Source organism: Lepisma saccharinum, chromosome 18, assembly GCF_977018435.1.
Source record: "Lepisma saccharinum chromosome 18, izLepSacc3.1, whole genome shotgun sequence".
NCBI classification, from domain to species: Eukaryota; Metazoa; Arthropoda; class Insecta; order Zygentoma; family Lepismatidae; genus Lepisma; species Lepisma saccharinum.
This window is the reverse complement of record NC_139246.1, coordinates 20844273-20863194: the sequence shown is the minus strand read 5'-3', so window position 1 is coordinate 20863194 and position 18922 is coordinate 20844273. Positions and strand designations below refer to the sequence as shown.

The following is an 18922-nucleotide window of genomic DNA, read 5'->3' as shown; positions in this document are numbered from 1 at the left end:
TTTACTTATAGGTATCATTTTACTTACCAACACTTGTATCAAATTAAGAGTTTACAAATAAGTAAAATATGTTCATTACAAGCACAACAAATGTAGGTTATATTCTGGAACTTGACACCTTTGTTAACCATAGATCACTTTCCCAACCATTCCCAGATTTTTGGGTATGTGGGAACTCTTCTTTGTATTTTTTTTTACTTAGCATTGCATTTCTGCCACTTTTGGCTAAACATTAATAATGAAGATTAGTAATGATTAGAAATTATTGATGTACACTCACAAAGAGCAGACATGCTCAGGTTGGGATTCAAACTCAGGAACTTCTTTGATGAGGAGATCCAAAGTCTACCACTTAAAATGCTCGGCCACTGAGCAGTGAAACTTTTTTTTTTCAAGGGGTGTGTGATGTGTAAGGAAGCAAAAATATGCAGAAATATGAAGGCGCACAAATCTCATGATCTCTTGTTATCCATTCTTCTCCACAGATTAACTTCTATGCTAATTTGTTTACTGTTACGTCTGCAAGCCTCTGGAACAGACTCCCCCCCCCCCAATCCTAGCCTCTTCCTTAATTGTAACATTAAAAAGACAATGAAAATCACACGTTAACCAATTGGACCTACACTATATTCCCACGAAACAATGCATAAGATTTTTAGCTCATGTAATTTGCTTTCTCTGTAGGTATTTGTGAGTAAATATATATATGTATATCTGTGTCTGTCTGTCTGTCTCTCTCTCTGTGTGTGTGTGCGCGTGTGCGTGTGTTTTCATGTAGAAACTGTATTGCTTTCATTTTTAATTTTACTCTTCAGTTATCTTTTTCATGGTATTAATAAAAAAAAATAACTACTGTAATTAATGGTTAATCCACGGCGTGACTCCTCGTATGCAAACTGCATTACTTTCATTTCATTTTCATTTTAGTTATATTACTTTACTTTTCATTGATCTTCTTTCATTTCTTAATTGTACAATGACCACTGTAATTAATGGTAAAGTGGAAGAGAAGGCATTTAATGCCTTAACTTTGCCATGTAAACAAAGTTGAAAATAAATAAATCATCTCTAACTGGGCCAACCTGGGCTTAATAAATACTAGCTTACAAACTGCACCCCCTCCCCCAATACAAGACATCACTGTTGCCATTGTTGCAGGAAATATGTGAAGAGATATTGTGCATCTCACACAACTGCAATCAAAAGGTTGTTCTGACACACTTGCCCAATAATAAACACAGAAGTTCAGAACTTGCAAGAGGTACTTATGCACTTTAGCATCTTCTACATTGACAAAGCTTACCTGAGACCTATATTGTCTAATCATCTCCAACTTCTCTTCGGCTCCTTTGTTCTCCTCTTTCTGTTCAATGCTGCTTATTATCCTCCAACTGGCTCTCCGTGCTCCGATAACATTTTTGTATGCGACTGACAGCAGGTTTCGCTCTTCCACTGTCAGCTCTACATCTAGTGATGCTACCTTCTTCATCGCCTCCACCATTTCTGAAAATGAGAAAGAAATGAATTTCAAATGAAATGATAAAGTTGAACCTGTTCATCAATGTACAATAAAATAAAACTCTTATTCAATAATGAAGCATCATACTTTAGACAATGAAAATAAATAAATAGGTTACTTAATATAGCAAGGAAATGTACAGTGGTAAACAAAAGTAAGTTGTATCTTGCCATATAAAAGTGTTTTTGTTGATCTTGAAACTCATAGTAAGCAAGTGAATTAACCCACCACCAGTAGCAGCTTCTGCCTATTCGCACGTGCACACCCAAATAAATCTGCAATTCAATTATTTTTTATTAAACTTATTCGCTGAACACTATCTCCTTCAAAACATCAACCGTTCCCACATCCCATCTGCGTCGATTTACCAGCGCCTGCTGCCTAGATACATTCGCTTCGCACACAAGTCGCCGTTTGCTCGTTTACCGCTGTTTGCAGCATGCAAGAAAAGAGAAGGGATTTGCTCTTCTAGATCGGGGTATATGGGTTCAAGTCGCACTGCTAGTACTGTGTTCACGATACAGTAGTGTTGCAATCCCTTTCCATTCGAGATCGTGTGGCGGAGCACGCACATCACCGTAAATCAAGGATTGAGTTTTTTTTTGTTTTTTTTTTACGACATATCTATGCTATCTTCGCCACCTTGTTCCGAGCATGACAGTGGCAAGGAAGAAGACAGGAGGGAGGGGAGGACAACTGAAAGCAAAACGCGTGCTTTAAACAATGTCTTGCATTGCCTTTGCTTGGCCAAAAAAACTGTCCTTGTGGCGCTGTAGTCGAATTATCCACCTGCACAGGCAGGGGGGGGGGGGAGAAGACGTGGATCAGTCAGCTCTTTCCATTGTGTGACAAAATTGTTACACTATCAAAAGCTCCTTCCTGTTTCACTGCAAACTGAGCATGATGAAAGGGGGAAACTGTACATAGCAAAAGCAGATACGTAATATTTAACGTTGTTGAATATTTGGATGGAAGTTAGCTACTTGTACAAAGCACGCAGTGACTGCAGTAATAAAACAGATAAGGCAGAAGGGAAAGAAAAATTATTAAGTACGAAGAAGGGTAGTGTGGACTGAGTGGGTACTGTCATTTTCTTTAATATTTTTTATTTATTCACTTGATTTTGCTTGAGTTTGTTGGTTTGTCAGTCGGTCGTTAGAAATAAACAAGTGCTAGATAGATTGCAACTGATGTTCTGCATGTGGTCGTTGGATCGGCTACCTTGTTTGTAAGAGTGGCTCAAGATAAAATTTTCACCCGGGCGAGATGGAATTTTGGCTTCCCCTACTTTCCACATTCCTCCAATATAAATCATAACCATGACATATATTTATGGTTTTAATGACGAAAAATAATAGCCTTAATTTTAAAATACTATAATGCTGTTAAAGAACACGTTTATTATAGGTATGTGTTTATTTAATACCTACATAATGAGATCAAAACAACGACAATCACTGAGCTTAGATGATTTTGCAATATACTTAATTCTTGTCAACAATAAATCCAACTCGCTTTAAAAGAAATAGCCACGCAGCCGGTAGAGGCACATAGTGGTTTGGACCCCTATTTAAATTATAGATAGTCTGTCTCTATATGCTTTTCTGTGCATAAAGTGGACTACAAAATAAAAACACTAAGTTGCTGACCAAGGCAGTTTATTAAGATATAAACACTTAACAGGTAACGTTTCAACCCTGTATCAGGGTCTTCCACAGACGAAGAACTAAACTAAAATCAAATCCAGTAAACGCACTAATCAAGGAGGCTGCCCTGGGTAGCTGTCCGATCCTGGTTGTTTCACGTATGCAAATTTAATTATTCTTGTTCACATTTAGCAGTGGAGCGAGGGATAAAGTTTTTACTAAATATTTTGCAAATCGACAATAATATTGAATATTGTAGATCGGCATTTCTATGCTTATAATGATTTTGTCAGGTTATCGAATGTTGAATTATATATACCCAATAGCATAGCTCTTTTTGTGATAGACTGAATATTCACAGAGGTATTTCAAATTTGTAAGAAATAACATTTCTTACAAAATAAAACTCTTCCATAGCCTCATTTTCAGTAAAAGGTGTTCATAACTTGGGTTACCAATACATTTAGCATCATTGTGGATGCAAAAAAAAGAGCGAGTATTTGAGAGGGTTATAAAACACTTCTGGATGCGATGCTGAAGTGCACACCCATAAAGTCTGACCACGAGCCGCCACTGCCCACCACACTGATACATATTTTGTCTATTTCTCATCGTAGGACTTCAAATATATCTAATAAATTCTCGCATTTTACCTACATCCATATATCAAAAAAAGAATTAGAAATCTGGATGCACAGATGATGACCTCACAAATTAACACTGGCCAAGTCTCTATATGCTCCTACAGGTATATGGGGCAAAATTTGTAAAGTTCTTGCTAGTTAACCGACATCTCACTGTAAAAGCAAGCAAGCAATATTTTTATTCAATTCTACACTTACATTATGTTGTGTAATTAAAATAAATTTAAACAGTAAGTGAAATTAAAATTGGAATCTCATCATTGTGCAAAGGTAACTTCATACACAAACTGCACCACAATCAAACTAACTCTTCAAAGTTCTAATATTATTGGAAAAGAGCAACAATGTTGTAGTAGGAAAGGTTATATTTTTAACACAAAATGTACTGCCACATATTCCTCCAAATGTAGTCACGGACATTTCTGGGTTGTAATAATCTCATTAAAAGTGTTAGTTGTTACAGGCCAGAAGTGTCAGTGACTACAACAGATCAAGAAAAGAAAACTGTTACTGTAAAATAATATTGTTCATGTTATTTCACACACACATACACAAATCTGATCAACAGAGTACAGCCAAGTTCAAAGTATGTAGAAGGTGTAAGGGGTGACCTTTTTTGAAAGACACCCAAAGACAAATGACAAATTCTTTTTCACACATTTTGCACACTAACGAGGCTCTGAGACCTGGACCAGCAGCCAAGACAATCCTCTGTATGAATTGTGTCGTCCATGTGTATCTGTTTTATGTTCATCTCATCTTATGACCCATTCATCCCCATCATCAAAATTAGCCAAAAGTGTCATAAAAGTAACATCAAATAACCTAATTTGATAAATCAATTAATCAAAAAGTATGTGGGCCCACATTGTTAATCATTTCATCCAATTTGCTTTACATGAAAGTTCCAGAATTAAAGCAGAATTTTCAACAAGGCAACCGGTACACACACATCCCATGCAAGTGTACAGTTTGGAAAAAGTTTCTTTTAACCCCCCCCCCCCACCACCACCTTATGATCTGTACAGGCTAATTGGAACTGAACCTAAGTGTGGGATCCAAACCACTGAAATACCTCCACTGAGGATCAAACATGAGACCTCTTGATTGCAAGGGACAGCAGAGGGCACTTAGTGCACAGTGATGGACAATATGTGCGAACTGTAGATAAGCTATTGAAACTAACAATGATGTTTGTTACCTACTTCGGAAAAGTCTCTGAACATAACAAAATAGTAATTCAAATAGTCACATCTTAGCAATGGGCTTGGTCTAGTCAAGAGACTATGAAATGCAACCTACTTCACTTCAAGTTATGTATGGAAAGCCGAAATACTGAAATGTGTTCCAATGAAGGAGAAATTCTATGGTATTCAATCAAAAAACGGGAATGTGCTGAACACAAACCTCAAAAGTAGAGTTTACTTTTGAACAGTCTTACAACAAAGAAAAACAGTTGATATTTATGAATGTACTAATACAGATTGTCGCAAGCCACAATGGTTAGGGTCCATTGTGTGCTTACCTGAAGCAGCTACAAGGCACACTTCTATCACTGGTGTGGCAAAGCATTGTGATGACAACAGAGTGTCTAAGTTCAAGTCAAGACTAAGAAAGGGGTGGGAGAATGAATGATCTTGTCTAATTTTACTTCAAACTGAACAATCAGCAATTTATAATAGATATTATATCTTTCATTATGTACTTAAGTTAAATCCAAGAATGCACCACTTTCATCGAATGTGAATGAAAATATGAAAAAAATATAGCATGGCCAGGACATGTAATATCTGCATTATCTCAAATGGGATATATGGACAGGGTTCACATTAATTTGCTTCCCTCATCAGTATCATTAAGATTAAACACTGAGTTGGTGTGCTGAATCAAGAGATTAAGCAGTGGGAGAAATCATCCATGGCCTACATTGAATGTACCATCCCTTCCTTACCTTTCTTGGTTAATCTAGATATTCAATGATGAAACATGAGGAAACTAACAGGAGAAACGTGTATGTGAATGTAGTCACAGACACACTGGGTTTGTAACAATACCATAGAATGAATCTCAATGGAATCGTTACAACCCAGAAGTGCCTGTGACTGTACCATCCTAGGAATAAGTTATGAAACACCATATTTTGTTGACTGTACTGTAAATTTTATAAAAGTGATATTTGCAACAAAAAGTGAACAAGCTTAAAATGACCTCATATCAAGGGGTCCCAGATTCGATAACCGGTGGAGGAATATTGTGGTTTGGACCATGGGCGTAACTTGGAACTTGGGGGGTGGGGCAGGTACGAACTTGAAGCTTAACTTTTCGGGGGGCAGTCAAAAAGCTTTTCATCCCATAAAAATAGTGTCCAGAATTATTTGCTAAATAACTGTTACATTTGCGAAATCACAATAATTATTATTATTATTTATTATTTAGCTTCTAAGGTCTTAGGATATTAACAAAAGTATCTTTTACTTGTAAATTTTAACAAACCTGAAAATTATGGGGGGGCGCCAAGTTACTCCTATGGTTCGGACACAGCTTTAAACTGTAGGTCCAGTCCAGATTAGCCTTAACTGTGCATAAAAAGTGGACTTAAATCAACCATATATATGAAGGTTTGAAGTAACTTAGCATATCGATTTTATTCATTGATGTTGAAAAGTACAAAATTGTAACTATTAATTTCGTTGGTTGTTATATGATAATTAATACTTTCAAAAAGTAACGTTACTCGGAAAACCAGCGTGTGTTGCTTGCATCGCTAACGCATGCTATGTGTAAACAGAAACAGGTCCCTTTTAAAGCAGCCCACCCATAACGAGAGACCAGTAATCTCACCCTGCGCGCCGACTAGCGTGCGTCTGATAAGGAGGGTCGTGGAAAAGAGAGAGAGCTCAGGTGCTGCCTTCTCTCCTCTCCGTCGCCGCTCGCTAAAAAATCAATACCCGTTGCGTGGCGTCGTCATGGAAACAAATTGTTTGTCCGTACCGGAGCGCCGCCTATGCCCGGCATCGGACTCTGCCGGCAGTGCTGCGAGGAGCACATTCTCCGGTGGAACGCCACCAGCGAGGGGAATGGCTCAACGGATCGTTCCAAAGGGTTGATACGGGATCCGTGGTTTCATTTTTCAGACTCTTCGGTACTTTAACAGATGTGGTGTCGTCCACTTTATGAGCAGGTAGTTCAGTTGGTTTCAAGAGGGATCGGAGATGCTATATAATATGCAGCAATTGAACCGGGACTCCTTGATTACAAGGCGAGAGTGTTAGCCGCTACACCATCGGGAAAACGTGATTTTTGCCGACTTAGTTGAACATTGAAGATCTGATAAGAACGAATGTTTTGCTCAAAGGTACAAGTATAAAGGCAAGTATTTTGGGAGGAAGGGAATAACAATCAACAAAACTACTGTTACATTAATTATATGGGTTCCTGCACAGCGAAATAGCGGTCTCGCCTTGGTGCGAGCGGTCCCGGGTTGGATTCACGATGGAAGGTTAAAAAAAAACACCGGTAAAGGGACTCGATGCGTCACCCAGTGAAAAAGCGCTCTGGCAGGTCTTAAATCGGAGGGTTGTTGCGCGATTGAGTTTAGTTTAATAGTGCATTAAAGTTATGTCACGAGTTGCACTGTGTCGACGACCTTTAACGGCTAAGAAAAGAGAAGCTTGTAACATTTACCCTATTGATAGGGAATAAAGACAGCAGAAATAATATTAATATTTTCTGGGTAATAAATAACCCGTGGCGCACCAACCATTGAGGGTCAAGGCCTCCCTCCCTACCTGCCGTCTGCCTGCCCCACTCCCACATGCCTCTGCGGGCGATAATCCAACCAGTCACGGGGTGACGTGTGATCACATCACGACGAACCTCCAGTCGTTGTAGTTTTCCCTGACCGGGTTACGCTACTAATTCGTAGCTCTCAAATTTCTTCACGATGGTGGGTGGCCACGGGTTCCATACACTGGGCAAAATCTCAAAAGAAGAGTTGTTACCCTTTCCACCCCAAGGCCACGGTGCGGGGCCATATTTTCTGGGTGGACAGCCACAATTATAAACATATTTAGGCTAAAAGAACTTTCATTTTAGTTTCTTGTATTAAGAAAGAGCGGAAAGAAGAATGGACAAAATCAAATACAACGCGCTGTCTATTTTTTGCCAGTTACGAACAGACAAAAAAATGAATACAGGTTCTAGCATAAACAACATTGCAAAATCAGGCTCGACTAGATATACGTACTATTATTAGGTAAGTTAAGTTGAAACCCATTCAGGATTTGAATCCTTCATGGACAAATGTGGCAACCAATCATAAGGTAGTCAGTCAATCGGACAAACGAAAAAAGTGTACTATAATTAGCGTAAGTCTCTCCGGATCCGTACAGCTCGTACACTTTACGTAACCTACTTGACTCGAGTGTCGTGCATGCTGCCTACATTATCATACAGCCGAGAATGACCATAGAAAAGTCTTCTGGTTTGAAACTGCAAACACATTTTAGGCAGCGCACACGCAAAGAACTGGACCCTGAGATGCTGGAATGAAGTTTATGAATCGCATTAATCGTATACACCGAACTATTTCATGATGTCGCTGGACGCGGAGGCCTTGACAACCGAGCTCCTTATTGTCTCATCCTTGGCTAATTCTTCCCATTCATTCCATTCTTCCATCGCACTGCGAACTTCGCAATGGTCTCTTTTATTTGGTTTTGTCTGAAAACTTGGCTCGTTGCTCCTTGTTACTTGTTTGTTGCCAACTTTGTTATTTTGGAGCTAGACCTAGTCCTTTTTCTCCAAAATGGTTTCTAGCTTCACATAAGGTCCTGTTAGTGGAGACATCCTTTTATCTTGTAAACCACCCACTAACTTGCACTGTTGGGGGCCTTCTTGCCCGGTCTATGAACGTGTTATGGTCACCCCGAGACAGTCAACACCAGCAATGGGCCTGTTTGCACCCTCCTTCTGACACGGGGACATAGGTCTCAAACTTGGCGAATTAAACATCGAGAGCTTGACATCTGGAAAGGCCACCTCTCACGCTCCACAGAAAGCAACAAAACCTTAAATTGCACGCACGATCTTAAAAGAAGACAAAGTAGCTGGCATACTCAAGAGAGCACGGCAATGAAAACATCTTACAGCACTATGCTTATGTTCCAGTATGCAGTAAATATTCACGAAACAGCAAATAATTAGGGACCTGAACTACATTAGTATTACCCAGTTATTTCCCTTGAAATACCACTATCAACCCATACTTGAATAGAATTGCAACTAATTTCCACCCTGTTTCTTTGATATTACAGGGTGGCCTAAAGTGACCGAAATGTAATGTAACGGTTCTACATTTCGGTTACCTTTTTTTGGTCCACCCTGTATTTTCAGAATTACTTCAATGAAAAATTCCGATTCGGAGGACAAGAGTAGGCGACTCATATATGAGCTTAATATTTTGCACCAAGCTCGGCTTTTCCTTGTTTCAGAGCCATTTCCCCGTGATTCACTCAAGGTACAATTACGTAACAACTTTATCGCAAAAGATAAGATTATTACCAAATTCAGGACATTCCTTGAAGTTCACTGTGAGGAAAAGAGATGCTGCAACCTTTGCGTGGGCGGTATATGAAATTCAGGGACGTGTTAGGATGATGCATGTCACATCCTGTTGGCTGCAGGTGTCTTAATATGATAGCACAAGGTTGATATAACGATATATCAGTGCTGTGATCATTTCATTAGCGCGGGCTACGGTGAGACTTACTGTGGTTTCTTTTAAAGGAACAGGTCCCCTGGCCAACTGATTGTCCAAACTAGATCACGTCAAATGTTCGCCACTGCTTTAGTACCGAATCAGAGAAACCTTCGATCGCGGAACATGGCAAATCACTAATTTCTTTCCCGCGACGTGTTTAATGGGAACAGATTGGTGCGCACCCACGGTTTAGCAGCCAATAGGGAGTCTTCGAAGGTTCGACAGAGGCGCAACTGGAGTTACATGCTGAGAATAAGTTTTGATTCCTAACCGATTTGCAAGTACGCCCTTCCAGTGTCTACGACGACCTGAATATAAAGACCCATAAAGTTACTTCAAACATTACAATGTAAGCTAGAATTTTTCACAAATGACTATTCACGGTACCTAAAGTACGCACCACCTACAAAGGGGGAAATTTGCTGCTATATGCAAGATCAAGTTATTCCATTTATCTCTAACCAGGCCTCAAGACGACGGTGCCAGTTCTTTCGCTATACCTGAGCAAAAGGTTCTTTTTCCCGTTGTACAATTTTACGAAATACAAAATAAAATGCAATGAAAAAAAATTTAAAATGAGCAAAAACGCAGGAATGAAAACTTGTATTTTCTGGTGTAGCCGAATAGAGCGACCCCAAGGAAAAGAACCTTTGGTCAAAGTCTCCGCACACCTTCTCCACCAGTTCAACTCGGACCGTAAAGAAGTATGATCCACTCTGCCCCTCCCCTCCACGTGGGAGTACGATGCACAGGAGGTGTCGGAGGTCTGTGCAGGCTTTTGCCTGTGGCTCCACTATACAATTATGTTAGACATCTTAAGCTTCATGTCCCGACTTTACATCGAATTCAGAGTACAGATAACAACATTGGGAAAAAAATAAACAATGTGTTTATTTCCTGGTTATAATTACAACTAACTTTTCATGTCCAAATCCATTTCTACCGGCATTTTTCGTTCATCACACGGGATACTGTCACCACTTACTTGCAATCCATGAGAAAGCAGCCAGTGTTCCCCTACCAAGACATCATTCTGTAGTAATGTGAAATGTCGAACAATGTGCTCCAGTGGGAGAGAACGTTTAAGCGGCTCCTATTCAAAACAGCGGGAAGAAACGTTCTTCGTAAATGATGTGTTTATGAAGGGAATATACATATGTGCTCTGACAAAGCGTCGCAAATTTAAACTTCAGCAGGCACAGGGTTAGGTAGAAACTCATCTCCCCAAAAGTTTTAGGCTGTACTACGTATATTCGTAATAAGTGCTTACTTCCCAATGCTGCTATTTATTAAAAGGCACAGTTATCCACTGCATCAGGGGGAGGGCGGTATATTTTCGTATACCAGTAAATGACATACGAAAATGCATTTTTTGGCTATAAGAGCATTGATTTATCTGGCTTTTCTTCTTTGATGCGGGCGTTGGTCGACTGGGAAGAGCCTTCTCCATTCTGGTGGCGTCATTGCCCCTGTGCCATCAAAGCGCGCAGGGTTGTGAAGTCTGGGGGCTGGCTACACACATTCTTGATCTCGTCCATAATGGAGGTAAGCCTCGCGACAGGTTAGGTTTGCAGCAGATTTTATGTATTAATCCACGCAAGAATGGCGATCAGCATTTCCCGTGCCAGTCTTGCCTCAAGCTCCGAGCTGTTCATACCACAATAGACAGTGAGAAAATCGGCAGTAGAAATATCCACGTCTATCTCAAGAATACAAGTCCTTCTGCATTGCAGCCAATTACGAGTCGCTACTCATGCTGCGTAGTCGAGGGTTTCACGTTCAATTCCCGGTAGGGGCGGCAAACATCAATGGATCGGATTCCACTTTACACATATATACAGTCCCGATTAGTCCCTGCTTTTGAGATTTGAACTGGACTACTCACTACCAAAAAAGTGTGAAGTTATTAATTAACAGCGCTGGGTTTGTGTGAAGGTTCCATACTGTAACCACAACTAAGTATTGGCATTCCAGAGGGAAGGCTAAAAGTTCAAATTGAACAAACGGGAAAATAGACACTGTGGTCCACTTTATGCTCAGATAAGCTAATTGGGACCGATTTAAAGTGGGATTCAATTTTAAACCACTGTCATATGTGCTTCTACCGGGGATCGTACCTGGGACCTCTGGATTGCAATACTGCAGCGTTACCACTTCGCCAACGTGGAGGCACCAAGGGGGGGGGGGGGAAGTGGCATCCGAAATAAGGAAAAAGGTTCTTTGCTACAAACAGAAAGAAAAAAAACTTTTATTTCCGCTTTTTCCAGTCCATTTACGACGCTCGCCGTACACCGAATGTGCTGCGAGTGCAATTTCTCGCCTTCGAATTCCACAAGCATGACGCTTTATTACACCGAGGAATTTTCGCCGATACGACCTTGCAATACTATAATTAGACTAAGGAAACTGTGCCACCACCTTCCTGTGACATGTGAGGAAATTTAAGAAGGTGCCAACCAGTATTTCTTGGGATGGCCAAGCGAACTAAGCAGGCAGTTGCAACCATTAAAAAATCGCTGTTGCGGGCGTGGCCTTTCGGGACCTGTACGCTGGGTGAAAAAGTTAAAATCGTCAATCCGGCACACCCTTGCAATTACTAATTAGTAATTACAACAAAACCAGGTGGCATGTGGCACCTGGTTTTATGAGACAGACCGTGCTTGCATCTTAGCTGAAGTCCAGGTGCGTGTCATTTTGCAGAAATTACTACTAAAGCTGCTATTTCTAGTCCTTACACTACGGATGGTACGTGCCGAGATCAGACTCTTGGATACGAGTTCGGGACAATTCATACTCTGACCTAAACCACGAGACTTTCTCCACATTAACACCAAGCAGAAATCTCCCCCAATTATTTAGATAGATCATATTTATTATAATTGCAACGTTAATGAATTAGTGGCAACTGAAGAAGTGTCGTGTGGTTGTATATTCAGGCGAAAATGTTCTTTCTTCAGGGTTCGTAGCGTTGAATAGAGATTTACAACGAAATATATTAAAGAAGATGTATCTTAATGAACTGTATACGCTGAGAAAGCTCATGCATCGACACGCTGCGTATAATCTAGGTACTTGGAGACACCAAACGAGACGAGATCGTAATTGACATCGTCAGAGTTCAAAGTCCAGTTTCGTCTCGATACAATCCTTAAAAAAATACTATTGAAAAAATAAAAATCTGTCCATGGCGACTTCCAAGCAATGAAAAAAATTCTAATGAATATTTCCCGGTGAGGGCAAGCTCACTTACTGTTCGACTGTGGACAGGCTAAATAGTTCGAACACGTGCAAGGCACACATCCATTGTAGTGCTACTTTCTTGCTTGCAATATTCTGCCTATAAGCTAATCGCGACGTTGAGAATGATTACAATAAACTGACATGCCCATACCGGAACTCAAAACCAGAATCTTTTGCGTGGAGATAGCAATTCGATCACTAACGCGGTCGGTTTGTAGTTATTTGCATGTTGTGTAGTTGATGTAGTTCACTGAAAGGTTACAAAATTTAAAAGACTATTTCCTTTGGAACAGACACGGGAATTAACACTTCGTGACCCAACTGTGCGTCCACAGAGATGCTGTATACAGGATTTGCACATGAAAAGCCGTGCACGTTGTATAACCAATGGCAAAAGTACAGTCTCAAGATAAATAGGCGGGTCTAAATGCATGTGCGTGTTCTGAAACCTCAAGTTTCACTTTTCACACGCAAATGTAGAACAAGTCCCGCCCTCCAGAATATGACAGCACAAAACGACAACGAGGAAGGTGCTGAAATATGGAGCCTTGCTAGACTAACGTAGTCAAAATGTACAAAACTACATTATTACATCAGTTTAATATTGTGGTGTACCTAGTTATACGTTTTGGGTACATAGATCGCACAACAGTGTGGTGATTTTATTTATCGAAAAGTTGTGTGTTTTGGGGAAAGGGGGGGGGGATATGCAACGCGTAGTAGTAACCTATATATCGTGTTTAGACTGACTTCAAGGACGAGCTGGGATCACATTGGCACTATAATACTTCAGATTCTGGGACAGTGGCGGATGAATACCGCTGGGAATAGGGGGCCGACGCTCTTACTCGGTGGCTGGCGGGCCAACATGATTGAAGAAAACAATACAGCTGTGCTAGAAACAGAAGTACCAACTTGCGACAGATGTGTGGAGCTTCGAACATGTACCGTTGTACAAGCAGTCGCCAACGCCATACAACACGAACTTTCACAACGTGTACAAGACTTTATGGTGAACAACTTTTCTTGTGCTTTGCTAGTTGAAATCTCGTTACGATGTCAAAACTAAAACCTGCAGTCGTTATCCCGTAGTTATGCAAACTCCAGAACAAATTCGCGATGGCCACTGAATTTTCTGGGAAATATGACACTGAAAACAATACACCATGTAGAGATGTTAGGATGTCGGTTTGGTTGTTTGCATTTGCTTTTACTTTGATTCTCTGCCACTTTTGGCTAATCGCGAAGATGAAGGGTGATATGATGAAGTGGATGAAGGAGCAAGCAACTACAGACAATTATCCTGGCTGCAGGTCCAGATGCAAGAGCCTCGCTAGTCTGCGTGTGTAAACAACCAACGATTTGCGTATTATCATACGATATTTGATACGCTGGTCCCTGGAGACGTGGTCACACTAACACCCTACCAAGGCAGACGTCCGAAGTTCGAACACAAGCTTAGATGTATTGCTGTGCTTGTCCAATCACCATTCATCTTGATTGTCTTGAGGCATTTGATGCTTTCATATTAAACACGGACTTTCCTTTTTAAAATCCTTGTCCACCGGTATTCTATCTTCAGTGCAACGTTTACCGACCTACAAATGGTACTGGCAATCGTGAACGTGATTGCATACACAGGACACAAAATTCTAATTTTCGAGGGTTTGTGGCGTCAAAACTATGCTTTAGTAAAGTTGCTCGCCTTGATCCTCCACACGTTAAGATTTTTCGGAGTTGTATAGCCGGTACAGAGCCAGAGTTAACACCAGACTGCCATAAAATTAAGAAGAATGCGAAGATCAATCCACATGCACAAATTCACAGCAAATTTTCTTCAGAATTTTGTTTTACTTTCGAAAAGCAAGTCCACGTTTTCCCGATTTATTTCCAGACATCTCGAATTTTTGTAATATATTGTAATTGCGCGACTGACGCGCAGAAAATAACTTAAAAATCAATAGGCATGAATGAGTAATCCCGCGACAGCGTGACTCATCGTACGAAGTAGCCCATTGATTGAAAATACCAGACAAAATACCAGTGTCGTGGTGGAAATTTAGGATTACTCGATGAAATCACAAACCTTTCCTAATCTCTGGGTCGTAAGCCTGATTATGCAATTAATTTCACACTGTGTATAAAGGAAGGGCAATTGTGCTCTTGAGGTTTAAACACTCGCCAGATTCTTTTTGTACAACAGAAGTACATTTACGCTGAAATTTAAATTCGTAGGTTCTTCGTTTAAACCGTTCAATATATTATATACAAAATGAACAGTAGTACCTGTAGGCCTTAGGATAGCGTATTAGCTATCGATACAGCCTTGTAATCAAGCGGTCGTAGTTTAGATTTCTGGTGGAAGCCACAGTGGTCCGCATCCTGTTTTCTGGATCTAGTATTCTGTTACTAAACTGAGTCAGTAAAATAGTTTCAATACCGCTGAAGAAAAGTTACACAGTAGCAAACAGAAAAGTACCAAAAGATGTAATTAGTCTTCTTTAAGTCGGTGTCGTTATAGGCATTGCATAGCTCCAATATTTACGAACAGACTATTGTAGCCAACTTTCAAATCAAATTCATATTTTCATACGAACCAAAACGTATTTTCAATTATAAAACAAAGTGAAACAACTATACGCGTGTTGCAACATGGCAACACGGCTCCCGTTATTGACCTACGGGTAGCGATGGATTTAGCTCAATGCATTCCGAGGAGAGGCTATAGCTGACGACACGGCGTCTCGATACAGCTGCAGAAACCATACTTCACCCTGTCAAGAATCCATCAACGCCCGCGAAGAGAAAAGTCGCACTGCCAAGCTAAAAGCAATTATGAACCTGTTGCCTTACTACGTTCGTCTTGGGCAATACCTTGGCATTTCATGCGAGTTCTATTTTTCCAACTCATTTGAAACTCTTCCAATTGTTTCGGTCTCTGAACAACTACCGATTTACGCATGGAGCGAGGAGATATGCGTTTGCTTAAAGGCAAATATAAAGTGATAGATGAAACAATGAACCGGTGATCAATCCACTGTTTTCCATCAGGGCGTTCTCTAGTGTGGAGACTTTGAATGTCACTTAAAATAAAACAGCGATTTCTATTTAGGAAACATCTAAATCCTACGGTGGTTCTACCTGGTGCAAGACATTTTAAAGACTACACATTTACGAGTCATGCTTTCCATAGTCTAATGTCATCATTTCTCTATTATAAAAATCCAAACAGCAGCCAAGGCACAATCCACAGGAGGGGCATTCCAGCATTACGTTGTGCGACATTTTACAGATAAAATATATACGAGGGTCGTTCAAGGAAAAGGTTTTCCTATGTTGGAAAAAATGTATTTCTTAAGTTAGACAAAAATCAAGTTGCACCAAGTAGCATGGTCCTTTCTCACATTTCAACATAATTTCAAAGGCGGCACAAGCATTTGTCCCATCGTTGCACAAGTTTTTGAAAGCAATCTAAAAAATTCGGGATCCAGGGACCATTCCATCGACGTCCGTTTGAATTCTGGAGTGTAGCTGTTCGAACTGTGAAATTATGCTAGAATGCCACCCAATTGTGCTAGGGCAGTATTATTGTGCTAGGTGGGAGTAAGTACGACGATGAGGGTGAATGAAGAACTGATGAAATGGTCTATGGACTATGGGATGAAAAACACAATTACATATCCATACCTTACCAAGGGTTGAACTAGGGCATGTGGCTCAGTAAATTTGTAAAAATACTTCACATTTTTTCTAGCAGATGGGGAGAGGGAAGATGACATGACACAGTTAAGCGTCATTACCTTTCAAGTACTGCCGGGGAGGGGATCAGTGGATAATTCACAAATATCTTTCATAAACTACTGCATTTTTTTTTGCGTTATATGGAAGGACGCCCATTCCACCTCCAACAACACCTTGCTAGAGACACACACTTTTGTGCTAACTTTCAAATGCTCATACAATGCATTTCTATGTGAACTAACATTTTTTCCAAATAAAAAAGAGCAAAGGAAAGGAAAAAAGGTACTCACTCACCAAACAAACAAATAAAAAACTGCCTTTCCCACATCTTTCTATATTTCTGAGGATACGACTCCCATTTCTGGTTTAAATCCCCAAAGTCTTTTTTTTTCTTTTCGGGAGTTTCACAGTTACTTCTTTTGCTATTAGTACTCATTTTTCGAAATTGTTCAAAATATATTTTATATAAAAAAATTAAAAAGCAGGAAAAAAAAACATTCATAGATACACTCAAACACACGCTCAAAAATACACTGAAAGATGCACGCACGAAGAATTAAAATCATGCACAGGAACAACGCTTTTTTCGCCGCGGGAGACTGCTTCGGAAATGGTAACATGTCGAATTGACTGAACCGAACCGAACACAAGATGAAGAGAAAGATGGTCAAAATTTGCCGACAAAGGAGGGCGCCACATGAGCTATATTTGTCAATGAAATTTTCTACTAAACATTCCTCGCAAAAATACAAGCACCGCAAATGGCTGACCCCTTGTGTCCGTGCTAGGAAAGGACAAACTTTTGAGGGTGGGCCGCCCCAACCTTCCTCTTCGATTTTATGGCAGGAAGATGCGGAAGAGATGAAAGGCGTTGGTGGGGGACGGGATCCCTGGGCCGGTTTATTCTCTTTTGTTGGAAACATGTCCACTCCTGGAATAGAGATGTGTAGTTACTTTTAATTTTACTTTTTCAGAACACTTTCCTTTAAGTTTAATATCTACCGACGGCTGCAGATTATGCTAGATTTGGCTGTTGTGCCAAACACAGGGTGCTATGTGCCAAAGACGGTTAAATTATGCTAGGTTTAGCACCATTATGCTAGGGTTGGCATCGCTGAACGAAGCTCTCATCCTGAGTCACAATACGGCAGAGAAAGTTGTTCCCTTCATTGTGATACCGGGTCAGAGAATCCAGGCAACATGTCATACGCGTCGTGAGATGTTCCGCAGTGAGTTGTCGTGGGACCCAACGCGATGAAACCTTCACGTATCCCAATTACAGAATCTCCATAAACAACAACCAGCTTCCTGTGGATGTCGATAGGACCAAGACCATTTGCCCACTCATACCGGATCACAGAACGAATCTCTTCTTTACTCCACACCGTCAAAAAACACGTTCCGCCATGACTCGCTACTCCTTATGGCCAGGGCACGTTTCTCACTGCATGACTCACGCTAATCACGTGACGCGCATGCGCGGTAGCCCGCACGAACATTGCATTATGTGTAAATGTAGACGAAGGAACACACTGATAAGTTTCATTTATCGGGCTCGTACTTCCTCCCAAAAAAAAAATGGAAACTTTTCCTTGAACGACCCTCGTAGTTCCTTGAGTATACTAGCATAGCCTGAATACGTGAAAAGCATTAACGAAAATGTTACCCTTTAAAATGACAAATGACTACTTTGACCAAAAATGCTAGTACTTTTACTTGGTGAAATATGTAAATTATATGCATTCACAAACATATTGAAACCTTAATGCAATTAAAAACAATAATTTACAGATTGATCCATTTTTTTTTATTATTCGTGGAATGCTCTAGGAAAACTGAATTTTTCAGAAACTGAAAATGGGTGAAAATTCGAACACATTTTAGAAAAGTGGTTACAAACAGAGGTTCAACGTTCAGCTGGGGTTTATCACGAATAGAATATTTACGCCTTGCTAAAGGTAAAAAAAAAAAGTAAAGTTCTTCCCTGTGCATAGCACCACGCCATGAAGGTGTATTGGGGGTGATGTGATCAGCATCACGCCCCTGACCGCCTTTACCCCCCCAGGGTTTCCCCCCAGTTACCCATGTTATTCGACGCTGGGTGGGCACCGGGGCCGCTTCCATCGTTAGAAAAGTTCCCGGATTTGAACCGGCCGGGGATCGAACCCGGGACCTTTACCATGGTAGTCAGACGCGTTACCGACTGAGCCACCGCGGCCACTACCTATTTACGCCTTGCAACTTTTTTAATGATTTGATTTGCTTTATTTTACTTCGCTTTTTGTGCCACTTTTAGATAATTTGCGAAAATGGGAATGAGGGATGATATGATGAAAGGACACTCAGGAACATCCATGCCCAGGACAGAATT

At 40.5% G+C, this 18922-nt stretch overlaps 1 protein-coding gene across 1 annotated transcript in view; it reads right to left on the bottom strand.

Moving 5' to 3' along the window:
- The window catches only part of 14-3-3epsilon (tyrosine 3-monooxygenase/tryptophan 5-monooxygenase activation protein epsilon), a 62769-nt gene that overhangs the window by 18312 nt on the left and 25535 nt on the right, over positions 1–18922 (bottom strand). The window contains exon 2 of the mRNA XM_083140296.1: positions 1304–1503. Within this exon, the coding sequence (XP_082996422.1) occupies positions 1304–1503 (200 nt within the window). The remainder of the gene's footprint in view (positions 1–1303; positions 1504–18922) is intronic.